The sequence below is a fragment of the Abrus precatorius genome, unplaced genomic scaffold (assembly GCF_003935025.1).
Source record: "Abrus precatorius isolate BTA unplaced genomic scaffold, Abrus_2018 Scaffold6, whole genome shotgun sequence".
In the NCBI taxonomy this organism is placed as follows: domain Eukaryota; kingdom Viridiplantae; phylum Streptophyta; class Magnoliopsida; order Fabales; family Fabaceae; genus Abrus; species Abrus precatorius.
The window spans coordinates 20536781-20555382 of NW_020874406.1; the positions used below are offsets into that span (position 1 = coordinate 20536781).

General features: G+C 29.6%; 1 protein-coding gene across 1 annotated transcript; it reads right to left on the reverse strand.

Annotated features, from left to right (window-relative positions):
• Positions 1–2843: 2843 nt before the first annotated feature.
• Positions 2844–5376, reverse strand: LOC113869339 (probable indole-3-acetic acid-amido synthetase GH3.1). Its single transcript, XM_027505622.1, has 3 exons — positions 4916–5376; positions 4714–4815; positions 2844–4413 (listed from the first exon to the last, which is right to left on the reverse strand). The coding sequence occupies exons 1-3, from the start codon at positions 5233–5235 to the stop codon at positions 3063–3065; spliced, it is 1773 nt and encodes a 590-aa protein (XP_027361423.1). The 5' UTR covers positions 5236–5376; the 3' UTR covers positions 2844–3062.
• Between the last annotated feature and the right edge of the window lie 13226 nt (positions 5377–18602).

The following is an 18602-nucleotide window of genomic DNA, read 5'->3' on the forward strand; positions in this document are numbered from 1 at the left end:
AGAACAATATTTTAGGATTAGCTTCTGTTTGTGAAATTCTAACAGCTGCTTTCAACCCACAATGACAAATCTTGCCATTTCATTTCTTATTTTGTTCTAATGATGACCTTGAAGCAGAACTCATCAGAGGGCTTCTATTGCTATTACTAGCCATATAAAGTATTGGAAACCCAAATCGTGCAAGGAAGGAAGAAACCTAATAATAGAAGTAAAATACCCCAATAATAGAGGAACGGAAGAAACCCAACAAAATCAAGTAACCCAATTACAACCATGAACCCCAACACTAATGGTGGAAAAAGACCAAAGGTGCAACATATATTCTGATATGTTTGATTCAATTTGGGCAAAAGAAGTTTCAATAATAACGACATCGTTTTGCAATTATTTGTGTCACGTCAGCTTTTAAAACGACGTCGTTACTGCCAACTAGGATTCTGACGTAGTACTTAACGTGATAGCTCAGCCTTATGTGATGGTTTCTTAACGGGGTCTAACGTCAAGGACTAAAATGCATGACGGAGAAAGAAGTTGCAGACTAACGTGAAATTTTAAATGTCTCAGGGACTAAAATATTGGACTCAAACTCTCTCAGGGACTAAAATACTAGTTTAGTCGAATATAATAAGTTCAAGGATACTATTACTTATTCTAATATTTGTATGTAATATAAAAGTTAAAACCAAGCATCGACTTAACAATGACATAAAGAGTGCAGTGTTCGAGAGATAGAAAAGAGGTACGGGTGCAGTATGAAGAAAAGAGTGCGCGTACAAGACGGCAAAAGAGTGCACTGTCATGGATCTTGAACAAGAGAAACAATAAAAAAAATATAAATATAAATAATAATATATTTTTATTTGATTAAAGAAAGAAGAAAAAAATTGAATTTTTTAAAAGAAATTCAAAATTTTCTCATACTTCCTTTTTAATTAATTTATTTTCTTTATTTTTTCCTATGAAACAAATAGAGGTAAGAATGTCTGAAAATTTTAAAATAAGTAATCAATCTTTAAAAGTGTTAAAATTTTCTTTTAATATTTAATTATTTTAAATATTAGTCATATTAATCCATTCAATAACTCAATCTTAACAAAGTTTAAAATTTTTTTATTTTTTATTTTTGAGACAAGTAAGTTTCGCCCACACAGTATGTATATACGTTAATCAGTAATATAATACACTTTTTTTCCCTACAACAAAACTATTTTTTACAAAAAAAATTAATCTTTTGTCTCTAACATGAGTAAAAATTTTAATTTATTTTATTACAAAATATGTCACGTAATAAAAAAAATTCATAATTTTTTTGATAATGAAATTTTTAATTACATTTTTCTTTGTCTAATGTCCAAAACTTGCAAGAAAGAATCAGGTCATAATGGATATGATCCAAAAGTGCTTTTTCAGAACAGTTCACAGACCCAAATAGATTATGTGCAAGAAGGGATCATCACCATTATCGCAAGATTCGTTCAAAGACAAACCAATGTTCTATGTGACACTCACTTGGACTTTGGCCCATAGAAAAGTCCATAACAAAAGGAGTAGATCCGCAACGTGAGCCTATCCTTTGTTTGTTTTGGTAAAAAATATTATGTAAAAATGAAAAAGTGTAAGAAAAAAAAAATTTATGTGTTTAAATATTTAATTTTATATGACTAAAAAATAATTTTTTTAATATAATAGACTATTTGTTTATATGATATAATACAATAATTTTATAATAATTTATAAAATTGTACATAGTTTAATAATGTAGAAATGTTAGTATTATATAAGGCAAATTAAGAATGATTTTAGTCGAAATATATCATTTAACACGTGTGAAAAACTTATGTTTTATCCTAAAAAATACTCAAACAATTATATATAAAGATAATAATGTGTGTATTAATTAATTAAAGTAAGTGTATATTAAAAAGATAAAATAAAATATATTTCTTCAAAAAAAATTTTACTCATAGTTGTTAAAAAAACGATGATATAAATATTTAACAAATTCTTCGTGTGAGAGCATATATTTTTAAAAATGATTATTTATGTAAGAAAAATAATTAAATATAGTATGCACTCTTGTTTTTATTTTGTGGTTTTTTATTGAATATTTTTGATAAAAATTTTAAAGAGACAATATTTAATAACGTATTAAAAAATTATATATTTTTTCTTACGTCAAGTTTTTATCTCAAAGGATTTTTTACGGTAAGATTATAACAAAATACATTCATAAATAATGGATATCTAAAAAGGAGTGTTATAAATTATTAAGAGTAAATATCCATTTTATGTCTTTTCATATTCTTAAAAATCTTTAAAAAATGTAATTATTTGTTTAATTTGCACTAAAAAAATAAAACTCTTGAGTTACAAATTTAGACTTATAAATAAAACATTTTATTTATATTAAAAATGCATAAAATAAAATTAAAATTCTCACTTTTTTTCTAACTTTTGCTTTCTCTATTGTTTTATTTATCTATTATAATTTTATGTTAATTTTATAATTATAAGAATAATATATATAGAATACAAAAATTGTGTTATTTATAAAAAAATATTTTAAAAAATTAGTCCTATTTAATTTATAATTTATTAAATTTAAAAAAGTTCATGTATCATGTTCCTGTTTTTTATTTGAAATTTTAGTTGAAGTTAATAATATATGTATAGTAAATGAAAATTCAGTATATTTATTAGAACTAATTTTAATGGTTATACAATGTTTATCTAACGATAATGTCCCATTGAGGAATGGATACATGATATACATTGGATAACGGCGGAAAATGAATTAAACACTAGTTTTGAAAATAAAATGTCTCCTTATCTATTACATGAAATGAGAAGTAAATACATTAGACAAATTTACTTAAGAAAATGTCACATGTTTTGCACAAGTTAATCGAACCAAAATACATAATTAACCTAAGGAAGAGACATCCTAATCCAAAATACTTTAGACTCTCCACAAGTCTAAAAAATAAACTTAGCAAAAAAATGCAACAAAATCTACATCTAGGTGTGTGACTCAAACCCACTAAGCCCACATGTGAAGAAACTCACCTCCTCCTTTCAGGGGTCCAATGTGGCAAAGCTTGGCTAAAATGGGTAGATACCACTCTTGAGTCCAAAAGCTCCATTATAGGAGTGAAATTCACACATCTTGGCACCTTATATTGATTTATTGATGCACCTCTTGAGATAGCATAATCCATAAGCTCTTCAAAGGTTCCACTCTTCACAACCCTTATTTCCAAAGGCCCAATCGAATGGTCCGCAACACGGCATTGCCTGTAAACCGCGTTCAACGACTCCTCCATCTCCAAACAACACCGATTCAGCACCTCCTCACTCGGCGAGTTGGCCGAGTCCTTGGTCAACAACTCCCAGTAAATCACGTAGTGACCCGGAATCGTCTCTGTGTCTGCATAGCTTGTGTACTCCACCACGCTCGTGTTGAACTCAGCCAAAAGCTTCGACGCGTTCTCAATCGCTGTTTGCAACTCTGACTCGTCCGTTTTGTCCGAGTCAATGCTGAGTAACACGTTTTTCCTCCGTACGAAGTGGAATTGTGGCGCCGAGTTGTGGAACCCGGTGACTCGGAGGATGTCGCCCACTCGGTATCGATACAGCCCGGCGTAGGTTGTGATCACTAATTCGTATTCCTTTCCCACTTCTACGTCAGCTAGGTCCACTAATTGAGTGGACCCGGTTTCGTGAGAAAGGAATTCGAAGTATGCCATGTTTGGCATGATAGTGTACGAAACCTCGGAGGGCTTGCACATGGGATTAAGGTTGAGTCCGAAGTAGCACTCCGAGGAAGCGTACATTGTACATGCAAGTGGCAACCCACCACTGTAGTAGTTGAGAGTTGGAATGTATTGAGCCATGGCACCGGTTACGATGACATCTAAGTATTTGGTGTTGGGCCAAATCCTCGTAATGATTCCTTCCCAATTGTCTTTCGAACATTCTTGTGTCATGAATGAGGCCAATTCCGGGTCGGGTTTCATCACCTTGTCCATGTATTCCCTTAATGTAGGGTCCGTGATCCGAGAGGTTAAGGTTCCGGATCGGATGTCACGGGCTAATTCCGGCCAATTTAGTTGGAGGAACCGGATTGCTCGGAGGAGACCGGAGGCGAAGACGGCGCCGAGGCGGAGGACTTGGTTGCGCTCCATGAGGCCACAGAGCATTTGAGTGTACATGCTTTGGAAGGAGTCAGGGCACAAGATGGCTTCGTTAGGGCTAGTATAGACCATGTACGGGTCATACGGTCGGGTCTTGAAATGTTCACTCTTATAATAGCTTGTGAGTACGGGTCGGGCCAGTAACCCACCCGCGGTCCTTGTTTCGGACTTGACGAATAAAAAGTACAGGCCCTTTCCCTTGTCCAACCCGGGTACATAACTGTTCCATTCAAAAATAATTAAGCATTGTCAGAATATCATCAATTAAGTTCTCAAGTCCTCTCTTTTTTTAAGCACTTAATTTTAACCGTTGTTTATGAAAATTATAATTTTTTCTCGAGCAATTGATGGTTTGCCGAGTAAAGACAACTGACATTAATTAGACACAGACAGATAAGAATAAGACTCTTTTTATTTCTCATGATCTAAGATAATAAATATTTTTATTTAAAACTTTTTATTACATCTTCTTGGTACACTTTAAAAAAATTGTTGCAATTATTTTGGAACATGAACTTACAGGTTCATAACTGGCATGAGGAGGCTGTATAGAAGTTGGCGACGATCCAGCTCTTCCTTAATTGTGGGCATCAGTTTTCTTTCACCAGCTGAAGTCCCAGAACTGCAGATTCGGATTCCCCAACATAAATCCCAAATTGGGTTCAGTTCCCAAACTTAAAAAAAAATAAAATTGCATATGAGAATATGATTACGTTATATACCTTGTTAGGAATTCAGAGATGGGGTGAGAAGACAAGATGGCAGAGCGGTCGCCATTGGCGATTCGCTGAATCTCTGGCTGAACATCCTCGTACGTGATGACAGGAATCTTAGACTTGAAGGTTTCTCGGTCGGTGGCGCCACCAAGTTTGAAGCGTTTAAGGTACTCTGTGTTGGCGTTGCGGGTGAGAATCTCCGCCAACACCCTCTCTTGGACAGCGTCAGCGTTTCGGGTCATTTCCTCAATGAATCTCAGTGCCTTGGCGTCTTTCTCGCATGCCGGAGGACCCAATGGAGACGAAATAGCAGAGTCCACAGCCATCTTCTTGAATTAATTAAGCGAAGAAGAGTGAGTTAGAAAAGGCAAAGGAGAAAGTGGGAAGAAAATGGTGTGGAGAGAGTATCTGAAATTGAGTTACTCTTTTAGAAGAAGTAGATAGAGAACTCGTGGTCTTGATGGTATAGTGAGAGAGACGAGTGCACGTTACAGAGTTTATATAGAAGAAGCAGGGACCGAGGCGTGTGTGTCTACACACTAGCCTATGCCAGGTCATCTAAGTAGGACCCACGTCGTGTGAACGATATTATATACTTGAGTTTTAGTTAAGACAAAAACAAAAAATATAAACTTATTTTAAAGTAATTAAAAATATTTGATAATTTAAATTCATTATTTCTGTGTGGAGTTCATCCGTTTTTTTTAGTGTGTCTTTTCACTGATTAAATAATAATAAGTTTAATAAAAACTAACAAGTAAAAGAGAAAGTATTATTATAAAAACTGCTCTGTTCAATTGTCGTTATTAATTTAATTAAAGGGATCGATGTAGGAAAAGACACGAAAAAGAAACAACAGATTTCGATCAATACCTTTTGCATATGCAAGTTAAAGTGTTCTTTAAATTGTCTTTGAGAACTTTTCTTTGACAACAAACTTTGGTGTCTACATTAAAAGTTCTTACTTAAGAACTTTTCTTCTAGTATTGTTTTTAATACAGAGAAAAATATTCTTAAATCAAATTATCAATTTTTTTAAATATGTGAATTAGATATTGGTAGAGTTTTGTTCTATTAAATTAATTCGTCCACTTGATTCAAATTAACAAGCGTATAATGTAACTTTCACATGTTAAAAAACAAAGCATTTAATCTTATCATAATTTTTAATAACGTCATCATATATTAATAGTTTAATAACACTAAGCATAATGGGTTAACAAAAACGACTTTGAAATTCCATGATCTCAAATAATAATAAAAAATCTACGATTTATGAAATGCATGACAACTTTGGTGACGAGAGAACAAGAGGGAGGCGTAGGTTTGGTCTTCAAAGAACACAGTTGACTGAAACAAATAGCAATAATTTTCACGAGCTATTATGTACAGTTGCACACGGAAGAGAAAGGAAACAGCCAAATACAAAAAGTAGTACTATCCTGTGTAGTGAAATCTTTCAATTTTGTAATCCAATATATATATATATATATATATATATATATATATATACACTGACAACCATTTCTAAGAGACTAATAAAACAAATAAAAGAATAGAACTTCATCGAACTAAATTGACAAATGAAAGAATTGAAAATAAAAGACTTGATGATGAAGAAAATGAAAACTGGGGGTCTTAGAAAAAGTTAGAACAGGGTGGTGTAGGGGGAGGAGGGGGCAGAGTGGGGGTCCACGTCACGTAGACATAGGCAGAAAAAGGGGCAAGGAAATGTGGGTGAGGGACCAAGCATGTCAACGAAGGAAGCAGAGAGGTAGTTTTCGTTTTGGAAGATAATACGCGTCGACCAACCACGAAACCCATTTCTGGTACCAATGTTGGGTCTCGACAACGATGCCTCGCCGGCGTCCAAGGCATTTGGCTCCTTTGGCAAAACCAATTTAATTCCCACGTGAGACAGATGACCGTGCCAAATCTCACTCCTTCTCTGTTGTTCTTATCATTATTAATATCTCTGTTATTCTTTGCTTCTTCAACTTCCTTCTAATTCTCTCATTACCACTTTTTCGTTCCAATTTATGACTCTGCTCGTTTTCCGCAAAAGGAACACCTTTTCTTTTTTAAAAGAGAAAAACAATGAAGCTAGAGTTTCATATTTTTTGTAATCGGATAATGAGAAAATGAACTTGATGATTGCAAAGCACCAATAGTGGAGGCATATGGTCAAATTCCACATACCAAGAAGAAATTCATTTGCCTTCCAGATCATTAAGTGGACAAGGATAATTAGATACCAAAATACCACCAGAAAATGATTAAAAAAACTTAAAAATGATTTTTAAAAAAATAATAACTGTACTTTTTTTAATTTCTAATCTATTCTATATTATTTTTAATTTTTTAACCATTTTTTAATATACTGATTAGCAAGAGTTAAATTTAACTTTAAAAATTGGAATTAATAAAATCATTTCAGTTAATTAAACTATGAATTTAGTTTTCAGTTTAAGTCAGTTATGTCCCGACTAAATGTGCTGTTTGTTCTAAAAAAATTTGTCTGCAGTTACATTAATATTAAATGAAAATTAGTTATTACCGACCGGCAGATTGACTTCGATTCATTACATTTCATAATTAATTTTACATATTTTGACACGTTTTCAATATAAAATGTGTGACTATAAATTTTACACATATCCCAATGATGTTAAATCGTTCAAAAATTAATCTTATTCAAATGTAAAATAAATAGGCAGTTAGATGCTGTAAATTGTTGAGAAATTCGTCCATAATTTTTACAAAATTGGTGAATATTACTCCATTAAAAACAAAAAAATGGTTAATATTACAGTCGTAAAAAATAGCACTTATGATAAATATAGAATCGTGAATAATTTGAGGAAGCATTATTAACAGTCCACTCATTAGTAATGATAAACAATTATTTTAAAAACATTAATCACATGATTGCTTAAATATATCATGGCAATGCCAAATTCCTTTCCACCCCTACTGTTTGTGACTTTGTTTTGTTCTTATCATCAACATCAATGTCTCTGTTTACATCACAATAATTACATTCTAGTTCGGATTAGGACAAAGAGTACAATATTCCAATACTGTCTCTCAAGAGAAATTAGAAATGTGGCTGTAATCCGCAAAAGGAGGAACGGCTTTTAACTTTTTTAATAATTAAGAAAATAAAAAGAGCAAATATTTGGTAATCAGATAATGAATTTGATGATTACATGTACATTAAATGAGGTTTTGGTAATGAATGATGTGGACGCCATAATGTCAAACTGCACTTACCAATAAGATTTTAATTTGCCTTCAAGAATTGGAGAAGATCATTGCTATTAGAAATAACGATTTTCTCAGAGAAATATCAGAATTAAATTATTAATTATATAAAAAAAATTATATTTTTCACTCTTTATATAGCACATAATTAATCACAGAATGTAGTATCCCTATCTCTATCAAATATTTTCATATAAAGTAAACATTATATATACGATAAGAAAATGACAGTGTGATCGTTGGTTAGTTAGTTTTATGTATTTTCAAGGGTATCAAGTTGTAGGGTTTATAATAAAATTAACTTACTTGAGTTTCGCTATAATATTATAAGCATTCAGCACAAACAAATGCAGAATAGAAAAAAAAATGAATTAACATTATTATTTTAGGCAACCAAATGAAATTTTGCTATACAAAAGGGAGGGAGAGAGAGAGAGAGATAAAAGACGATGAAGATAGAAGAACCACCAAATTTTTCATAAGATTTTCAACATCATATAGTATGTTGCCCCAATCACGTGTGCCTTCTTTCGGTGAAACTTCCTATCCAAATTTATTTATACGTATGTGTGTTTTATATTTTAGAACAAATCTCAGGCTATGGTTTCAAACTCTTTTGCTTAAATTTATCAACAGAAACAGTGGTTTTGTTTTATTCTTCAGAAAAGAGTTGGAAATTATCAAATTAAGGAGATTGTTGTCCAGCTTTTATATATTCTATATATATCATACATATCAAATTTTATATAATATATTTGTAAATATCTTAGCTAAAAATACATTATTCGTAAAAAATGAAGTTATGTAAAGGAGTACATATTAATTTTATTTTTATAAAAAATAATTAAGAATAATAAATATGTGGGCAATGGCGGTGCATTTCTTTATTAATGAGTTTCTATATGACAATCATTATTCAGCTTAATAGCATAAAATAGAGGAACACGTTTCAATTAATAATCGACTCTATATATTAACAATAAAGTGAGAGGACTAGACTGTTAGTAACCATCACAATAATTAACGCTTGGAATCTAAGTTATGATAACATATTTCGACCGACATTTTGTTATCTTTCCATTCAAAATTCAGTGTGTGGTCAAAAACAACTTCATATGCCATCCTGATTCTTCCTTCTTATGTGTTTACTTTCATTAAATATTCCGTCCAATCTATATGATCATTTCTAAGTTAATTAATTTAATTCAAAAGGAAAGATGGATTCAATAACTAAAGTTGATGAGGTACAATAGTGTTGCATTTATTGATCAAGCATGTTTCCACATTTAATTGGCCTGCGTTTTTCCAGTGTGTTCCACGCAAGAAAGCCTCCTTTGGGTTCATAATACTTCTTCTGTTTTTTGTTTTTATCAATCATTTAAGATTATGATACCTAACTAAATTTAAAGAGCAAGTAATTGGTTTACTTATTTATATATTAAAATTATTTATAAGCTTTAAGGATGTCTTTTATCTTTCTCGTTTATTATTTACATGTTTTTTTTGTAATAATATATTTAAGTGATAATACTTTATAATTTTAATATGACAGAAAAAACACCGATAATAGTGCCTTAAATCTTATGACATATCGCAATGCATACGTGTTTGTGTGTATATATATAATTAGGTTTTACCCCCCTAACCCCCCAACCTTGCCTTTCGTATTAGTATAAAGTTGGCATAAAGGATGTAAATACCTAACACGTTTTATGGAGTAATATCTTTTTCAACCCCAGCCCCACAGTTTTATTCTTGGTCATATTTAATTAAGAGAAGGTTTAAACTGCACTAGCTATATAATAAGGTGTATTATTTAAAATAATATTGATTTGCTCTTTTGTAAGTAAAATTCATTGCAATAACTTGAATAGACGGAATATCCAAGTAGAATATGTGAGCACAAAGCAGTCTATATCAAATTGGAATAAAAATGGAATGGGTAGCCCCAAGTAATATAATTTTTTAAATAATCGAATATGGAAATAGAATGGAGAATTCAAACTTATAACGTACGTCAAGAATATACTTAACAAGTGAATTTCTCCGACTTATTGAACCAAACTGCATTGGCATGCAGCTATGATATTTGACTTGACTAAACTTTCTAGCACCAAGAAATTTCGTTGGCTACACAATTTTTAAGAGATTAATCTCAAAAACCCAAATAGCATTGCGGCTAAGCAGCCACAATAGTTTTTTTCTCCTTGACCCCGAGGTTCGACACTTGGGTTTGGGAACATTATTAGTTCTCGTCAAATTAAGGAGGCCAATACAAAATTTCTTAGTCTCTACCCTTCCTCTTATGTTTTACTACTTTATCTTTTATGCTTTTGAAGTTATCTTCTAAACTCATGGTTTGAACTTTTGACGTTGAATGGAGAAGAGAAGGAAAACGCAATGTATTTTCCTTATCCTTCTTGCATGACTCCTTTTTTCCACATGTTTTCCTTTGGCATTATTCGTATAAGCTAGATTTTTTTGAAAATATAGTCAGATATTAATTAAATGTTAATATCTTTTTGGCAAGTCTTTAAATTATGATGCGTCATTTTGTGATAAATTAGTACATTTCTTTAAATCCAACTCCTATTATTGTTGTAAGATGGTTTAAGTTTTCATTAAATTACTTTTAAAGAAGACTTTGACTTGTCAACAATCTAGTGTAAGTCAAATAAGCCATTCAAAAAGACAAAGGTGTATAGGGTATGTAATATTTCATTTCGTTGGTAAATAGAGTGAAATATTTCTTATATTTTTTACTTTTAGATTTGTTTCAAGTGCACTTGACATAGTGCAGAATATAGGTTAAAATTTTCAATTTAATAAAAGTGCGTGATTTCCATTATTTAATAGCTTATTAGATTATAACAATTGTCTATAGAAAATTTTTATTTTAGAAAAATCACACATATTCTATTAAAAATAATAATGTCTTTTGAAAAATATCAAAACTTTTAATTTATTTAGAGTGTTATAAATATATTATCAATACATATTTTAGACAATCGTCTAAAAAACATATAAAACTCTCAAATGAATTATTTATATTGGATAAAAGGTATTTTATGTATAAATATATTATTGGATAATATGACTTTCGAATAACATTTGAATACAAACATAAAGAGACAACGAATTCACAAAATTATAAAGTTGCATGTGAAATATTAATAGTGTAAAACGTTGTAATATATATAACGTTGTGAATATTTAGAAGTAAATCTAATGGTTTATAAATACGTCTATATATTATCCTAAGAAAAAAAAATTGCACGCGTCTTCTACAGTTGTATTTAATTATGGTTGTATTCTAGGATTATACGTCTTCAGAGAATCTTATCCCAGAACTTACCATTGACGCAATCAATGTTTGGTAAGAAAGTTTGGTAAAGTTAGATAAAGACTGTAATATCGTTGACTCCATATAAAACATTGAACCTATTGATTAAGAACAAGGTCAGTAAAAAGATGGGGTTAGTACATTAAGTGACAAAAGCTAATCACGTTTTGCACTTTGTCACTTCAACATTGATTCCTCCGTGTATATAGCACTTAATGAAGAAGCTAACCCAAAGTTGTAGTATGAGACAGTTCTGCGAATATTCTATTGATTTCTAAAATGCTAACATATTTATATATATAACACTTGGGGTTATTCTTTGGTTTTAAGTTTGAAACATAATAACGCCATAGTTCCCATTATTTACTTAATTTATTTTTAGTGTACGTAGATGATTGGAAAGTACTTTTACATAATTTCAAAGATAAAAATTATATATAAACTAGAACACTTTTAGAAATTGTATATAAAAGTGCAAGTGACATAGAAAACTTGGAAGTGGAGAAAACATGAGATGAGAGGAAGGGAGAAGGAAAGTGAAAACCTGGAAATGTGTTTCCTCACGTGGTGGTGGAGCAGTCAAAGGTACACGTAAATGTTGAATGATGCAAACAAAAGAAAACACGTATACACGCACGTGAAGCACGTAGCTAGGAGCTCAGAGTCCATTCCTATGATTGAAGTGTCCTCATCACACTGCTACAACCCCTCTGGTTCCTTCATAGATATTTCCATTTTTCTTATACTAAAATGTCATTAATCATTATTTGGTGATTGCTCATAAAAAATTACTAACTGGTGAGTAAGGACTAAGATTCTAAAATATACTAAATTATTATAATTATGATCAAATGTATATATTGAGATATAATTTTTGAAATTTATCCAATTTTTGTGAACAGTTTTAAGTGTAAATTTTGTAGTAGTGTGTTAAACATTACCAAATTATCTTTAGCACCTTTGCGCGAAACTCTTGTATAAAATAGGCGTAATTTCTCATTTGTTTCTTTCTTTTTTTTTTAAATAATATTTTTATTATTGAAAGAGAGGCACGTTACCTCATACTACTAGTTTTATATATTAATAGCATGTTTAGAAATACATTTAAACATATTTTAAAATTACGTAAAAATAAAAGTTATAATTTATATAATTGGAATATTCGTGAATTCATAATTGATGAAGAATCCAAACACACACTAATGAAGTTCACCATCAAAATCAAAACTTAGTTCTGCCAATGGAGGATGGGTTTGTAGTTTCATACAAAAACGGCGACCACACGGTTTGAGTATCTTAGTGAGATAATTGCTTCAATTAAAATATATTATCTGCCTATATGTCTTCAAATTGGATTGCCATTTATTAAAGATATTTTTAGAAAACCCAAAAAAAAAATAAAAATACTAATGCAATAATTTGGCTGGCATGGAAGACGCAATTTGATTTGCACACTTGCCATTCTACTTGTCCAGCTTTAGAGCATTTTCAGAACCAATATACAATAAATTTGGCTGCTAGCATAGGCATGTTGGTCTAGTTGGTTTTGTTACAAACCCGGCAAAGCCAATGCACAATGTGTCTTCAAAAGAGTTAGAATGATAAATGTGTTGTCTTCTGCTTAAGCAGTTTGAACCATTTAAAAGGGTCACATACTAAAGTTGCCAGCGTTCAGTTCATTGAACTTGAAAGGGTTCACCGACAGCAGTCAATTATAATTGATGAAAACGATTAAAGTTTCCAAACAGAATGAGTGGTTTTTTCTTTTGTCTATGTACATGCAAGCTTATAGATTGCGTGCTCTTTGGTCCAGTAGATGCTATGACTCATGTTCTTGGTTGCTCATTAAAATAACTTATTAATTCATATCCACACAATGTAACTCAAAAATCAAATTAATTAATGTGAAATTAAGGACTAGCTGGTCTGTTCTGCACTTTTGTTTAGGCTGGACCATACGAAATCTTTCAATAAAGTGATCCTTTTATTTTATGAAATTTAAATTCAAATAAATTTTTATATATAAATATTTATTTCATAAAGATAATAAAAATTATATTATTAATATCAATATTACCAATTTATATATACTAACAATCCAATAATTCGTATTAATGAACAACTTCATTAATATAAAAATTGACATAAGCTATCAGTGTATAATATTATTAATATAATAAAATAACACTAATACTATAATTCCATAACATCTAAACTCATAGTTTAATTTTTGTTACATAAAGTAGTATCAATATGTATAAGTATAAAATTATCAATGCTTTAAATTTTTATACTTATATAACAAATTCACTTAAATCATCAACGTTTGTCGAAAATAATAAGAAGATTAACAGATGACATACTTATATAACCAATAACTTCTGCATGTAGAAATAGAATTAGTATAAATATCAATTAAACATCAAACACCTAATTTGTTGCTGCAATCAAATTGCCAAAAAAATTTCTTAATTAGACAACACAAACCCACAAATATTAATAAGCAGAGGGGTGTGGTCGGCTTAGGTACCTACTCGATCACCTTTATTGCCCACACGATGCAAAAGGAAACAAAGCATGCTAAATTGCTAATGTTGGTCAATGTTCAAGGGAGTTCCTTTCTGGACCATTGCACTCGGAATTGGTCCATCATTTCTATTTCATTTTAGTTTTCAGTATTTCTAATGTGTCTAAGTATATACAATAAGCCATTTAAAATATATATATATATATATATATATATATAATAAATTGATTAATGATAAGTTTTTATTAAAATATATAACACTTAATATTTTCAATCCATTAAATTATGTACTATCAATTTTATAATTTTTAAATAAAAATTTACTATACCTAAGTTATTATTATGTGTCCTTTAATATGTATTAACAAATTATGTAATATTTTATTATTTTTAATGAAATTTTATCATATGTAAATTTCTTATTATGTGACCTTAAAATAGGTTAGAAAATCCATTCTTATAGTTAAAATAGATATTATTATTTTTATAAAAAATAAAATAGATAAAATACAAATTTTTATCATATATATTTCAACACACGATAAAAATAAATAAATATTAAAATGGAATTATAGTCAATGGAGAAATGTTGGAGCATGTGTAAACGGGAACATCTTTAGCAATTCCTTATTTGAAGTGAACACAATGGCTAATAATATGGACGACAATTAATGTTGCAATTAAAATAGAGCAAATTATTGAAGAAAGAGATTTACTTTTAAGCATGTTCTTTTGACAAATTTATTCATTTTAAAAACGCAGCATGAACGACAATATAGTAAAGCATAGCTATAAACATCTAATCAACAAATCTAACGTCAATGTGAGTGTTAATTAAAATTAATCCTTGAGTTGAACAATTTGCTGGGAACAGTCTTCAAGTTGATCTGGCTTAGGATGCTTGCAAATGCAAGTTTCCCTGAATTGCCTGCGTTAACTACTAATCTTTTTTTGTAGACAAAGTAATTGTTTTCAGTTTCGAAGACAAACTTGTTTTGTAAGATTATTGGTGCATTTGCCTAAGTTGTTAAAGAAATTAATTTTAAAAATTAATTGAGTTTTTATAGATTCTGTAAAATAAATTTTTTCATTTGGTTAAATCATAAAGATTATTCTATACATTCAAAGTTAATTATATTTACATTTAGAAGTTGCTTAAAGTAGTTTCTTAAAAATATTAGAAGTTTTCTTTTCTGGTTAATTTTTTTTCATAAGTTTAAGCTAAAAATTAATGAACTTTACCTTTCAAAATAAAAACACTCTTACAAAATTTTAAACTATTATCTAACCATGATTTATTTTATTAATCTGTCAATGCTAATTGAATGATAATAATTAATATAATTAAAAAAAATTACGCTAAGAATTAAGGACCAAATTTTAACTCGAACATTTCTTCATGTACATAATTGCGTGAAAATAAGGACATATAATTAAGACAATATAATTTAAAAACCAATAAATTTGTGTTCACTCTAATTTATAAAAGTTTTATGTATAAAAATAAAATAATATTAGGTGCTCCGAGTTGAGTTTTTTATCGGCAAAATGTCAGGATTCCAAACACGTTTAGGCCAAACGCGCGAAAGTAAAAAGTGTAAACTTATGAATAACGGCGTGTTTGGCATACTGTAACAATAAAATAAATAATCGCGTGCACCGCAAACAAAAAGTGTAAACTTTATTTTTGTTACAGCATGCCAAACACGCGAAACACGTATTCACCGTACAAAACACGTTTGGGATAAGGAAACAAACTCGTCTCAACTCAAACATGATTACTTCACAAAATAAATAAAATTTAAAAATATTCTGAAAAATTATTAGTTTATCAAATATTAATTTATATATGTGTATCCAAAAGCAATTAAACATAAGTTCGTTTTAAAATGAATGGGGGATATAATTATGCTATAAATTAATATCTACCGTTCATCTCTGTTCTCTACCAGCATGGAAAAACTTTTATTCTCTCTTTTACTGCAAGACCATCCAATTCACTAACATTGCTTTCAAATTTTATGTTGATGATACTTTATGCAACTTTTAATATTTTCATTGATCATTACAATTTTATATTCAATTTTTATATGTACCCTACCTTTATGTATCCAACCCAAGGTTCAAACCCATGAAGGTAAGGCAAGAAACAAACAAATAGCATGTTTAGCTTTGTGTTAAACTACACATAAATTCATACTTATCTTAATGTTATTATTTATAATTTTATATTATATTTGCATTTATAAATTTTTTAACGTATTTATAAATACAACTTGTCCCTTAAAAAGTAATTAACATTCCCGGAATAAGAAAAAACATATAATATACGTTATGAAGTTTCTCTGAAGGTGCTAAAACTAGAAAAACACAGACTATATATATATATATAGTTATAGTTACAGGCTTATCATATATTTGTACTAATTTGTACACTCGAGATTCGAGAATACAATCTTTCATACCTTCTCTCTCTATCTATGAATCGAAGCAATGTAGTTGGTAAAAGCAAATTTAGGTGGCTTGTGGAACAACCTCTGATACTTTAGCTGGCCGTATATGTCCGTACCACTTGATTAAGGATCCATGTTCTTTACAAATAATAACATACTTTAAATCTAAAAAACAAAATCCTTTAATCATGAGGCTAAGTGAACGTCTTAATTAATATGAAATGGTTTCAAGTGTTACATATAATTATCCAAAATACACGTACTTTTCGTGATTCATTATCATATATAAAGAAATGATATGTATGAGATGCAATAATGGATTTGAAAGTGGAAGAACAAAAAGACACAAGTGGAGAAAACGTGGAGGCAGGGAAGGGTCGAAAGGGGAAGGAAATTGTTGGAAGCCAAGAAATGGGTTGTCTCACTTCATCTTTCAGTAGTCAAAGTTTAGTGGTCAATGCAATGCTGAATGATTAGGAGAGGAATACTAGTACCATAATTTTTTAATATAGTTTTAATTATTAATTAAATTTATAAAAGTATAAAAAAAATGTTACTATAAAAAAATTGTATTAAAAAGAATGTTATTAATATTCCTTTGTATTAATCAAAACAAACGAAAAGACATGCATCAAAGTCTATGCTTGGTCTTGTAGTAAGAGATTTCTTCCATGAGATCTCTCAAGTTAATTTTCAGCAAGTTACCCTCAAATTTCTTTATTCTCTACGGTTAATATATATTATTGAATGATGTTACCACAGCAATAGCTAAATATTTTTTATGAGATTTCATTATTTCTAAATAATATGTACATTAAAATGACTACTATTACTTAAATTTTTACTTGTTTTAAGTTATGGCATGGGATTCGTTCAAAGTGTGTAATAAAGGTAAAAATGTGATACGTGAAGAAAGTATTTCAACCTACATTAAATCTAAAACAAAAAAGCTTTAATAGATAAAGCACATTTGAGTCTCAAATATTATTAATAATATATGGTCTCAAAGGCTAAATTAATAGATAAAGCATATTCTTAAAAACTATCAAAGTCACTTTAAAATATTAAGAATTAAAATGTTTAATTCTAATAATCTTTAGGAAAAACTTAAGAGTTTATTCATATTAATGAGTTGTTTAGAAAGAAAAATTTTGAAAGGGCAAAATTTTTATTTTAAATAAACATTTGAATTTAAATTTTCAAAATAAATTATGTAAAATGACATGTTAGCATGAACTTGATGTATTGACTCAAACAAAATAATCTCCGGTAAAGGACACGTGATCTAAATAAAAAAAAATTAATGTTTAACTATTTATTTATTATTATAAAAATATCATTTTTTTAATTAAAAAATTGAAAAAATTATCTTCCCACCATTTTTTTTTAAAATCTTCCTCTCAAATAGAGCTGACAAAATGGACTACTTGGCTGATTTGAGTTGGCTCATGGTGGCTAGTAAACTTTATAAAGTAAGACTTAAAAAAGATCAAAATCTAATTCGAGCTTGTAAAAATAATACCTGAAACAAGTAAAACTCAATAATTTTTGTGAGTTTTTATAAGCTTAACCCGCATAAAGCTTAATTAAATTAAGTTAAAAGAGTCCAAATTTAAGTCAAACTCAATAAAAAATTCAAGCTTATATTTTATTAAGCGAGTTCAAGTCGAACGAGTTGAACAAACCTATTTTGACAGTTCTAGTCGCAAACAACCGCTTGGAATATCTAATCATACCAAAGTCATTGAAAGATGATATCTTAAATTTGCAAAAAAGCTGAAGACTGTTGAAAATATGCCTGCAACAACTGCACACGTGGCTGTTTTATCCAATTTTTAAATTTTAATTTTCTGTTATTTAAGACCTAGTCATTAGGAGTTTTTGTTTCTATTTATCAGATTGAATTATTGTTAGTCATGCCTAAAAATAAGGGATATTTTATTTTGTATGTTTGACTCTAGCTCTATTTAAAACGAGCAAGTGAATAATATCGTAGTATTCTCTGCAAAACATTTTTATCCTTCTACTCTTATTTTATGTTAACAACAACAAATTGGTATCAAGAGCCTTTATCTTTGAGGGATTTGTGAGTTAAGAGAAACACCA

Excerpts from the sequence above, each read along its gene's own strand:
- LOC113869339 (XM_027505622.1), bottom strand. The coding sequence starts at position 5,235 with ATGGCTGTGGACTCTGCTATTTCGTCTCCATTGGGTCCTCCGGCATGC. Across the intron at positions 4,816-4,915 it reads ATCTCTGAATTCCTAACAAG|TTCTGGGACTTCAGCTGGTG; the intron begins GTATATAACGTA and ends CCGAATCTGCAG. Across the intron at positions 4,414-4,713 it reads CTCATGCCAGTTATGAACCT|TTATGTACCCGGGTTGGACA; the intron begins GTAAGTTCATGT and ends TGAATGGAACAG.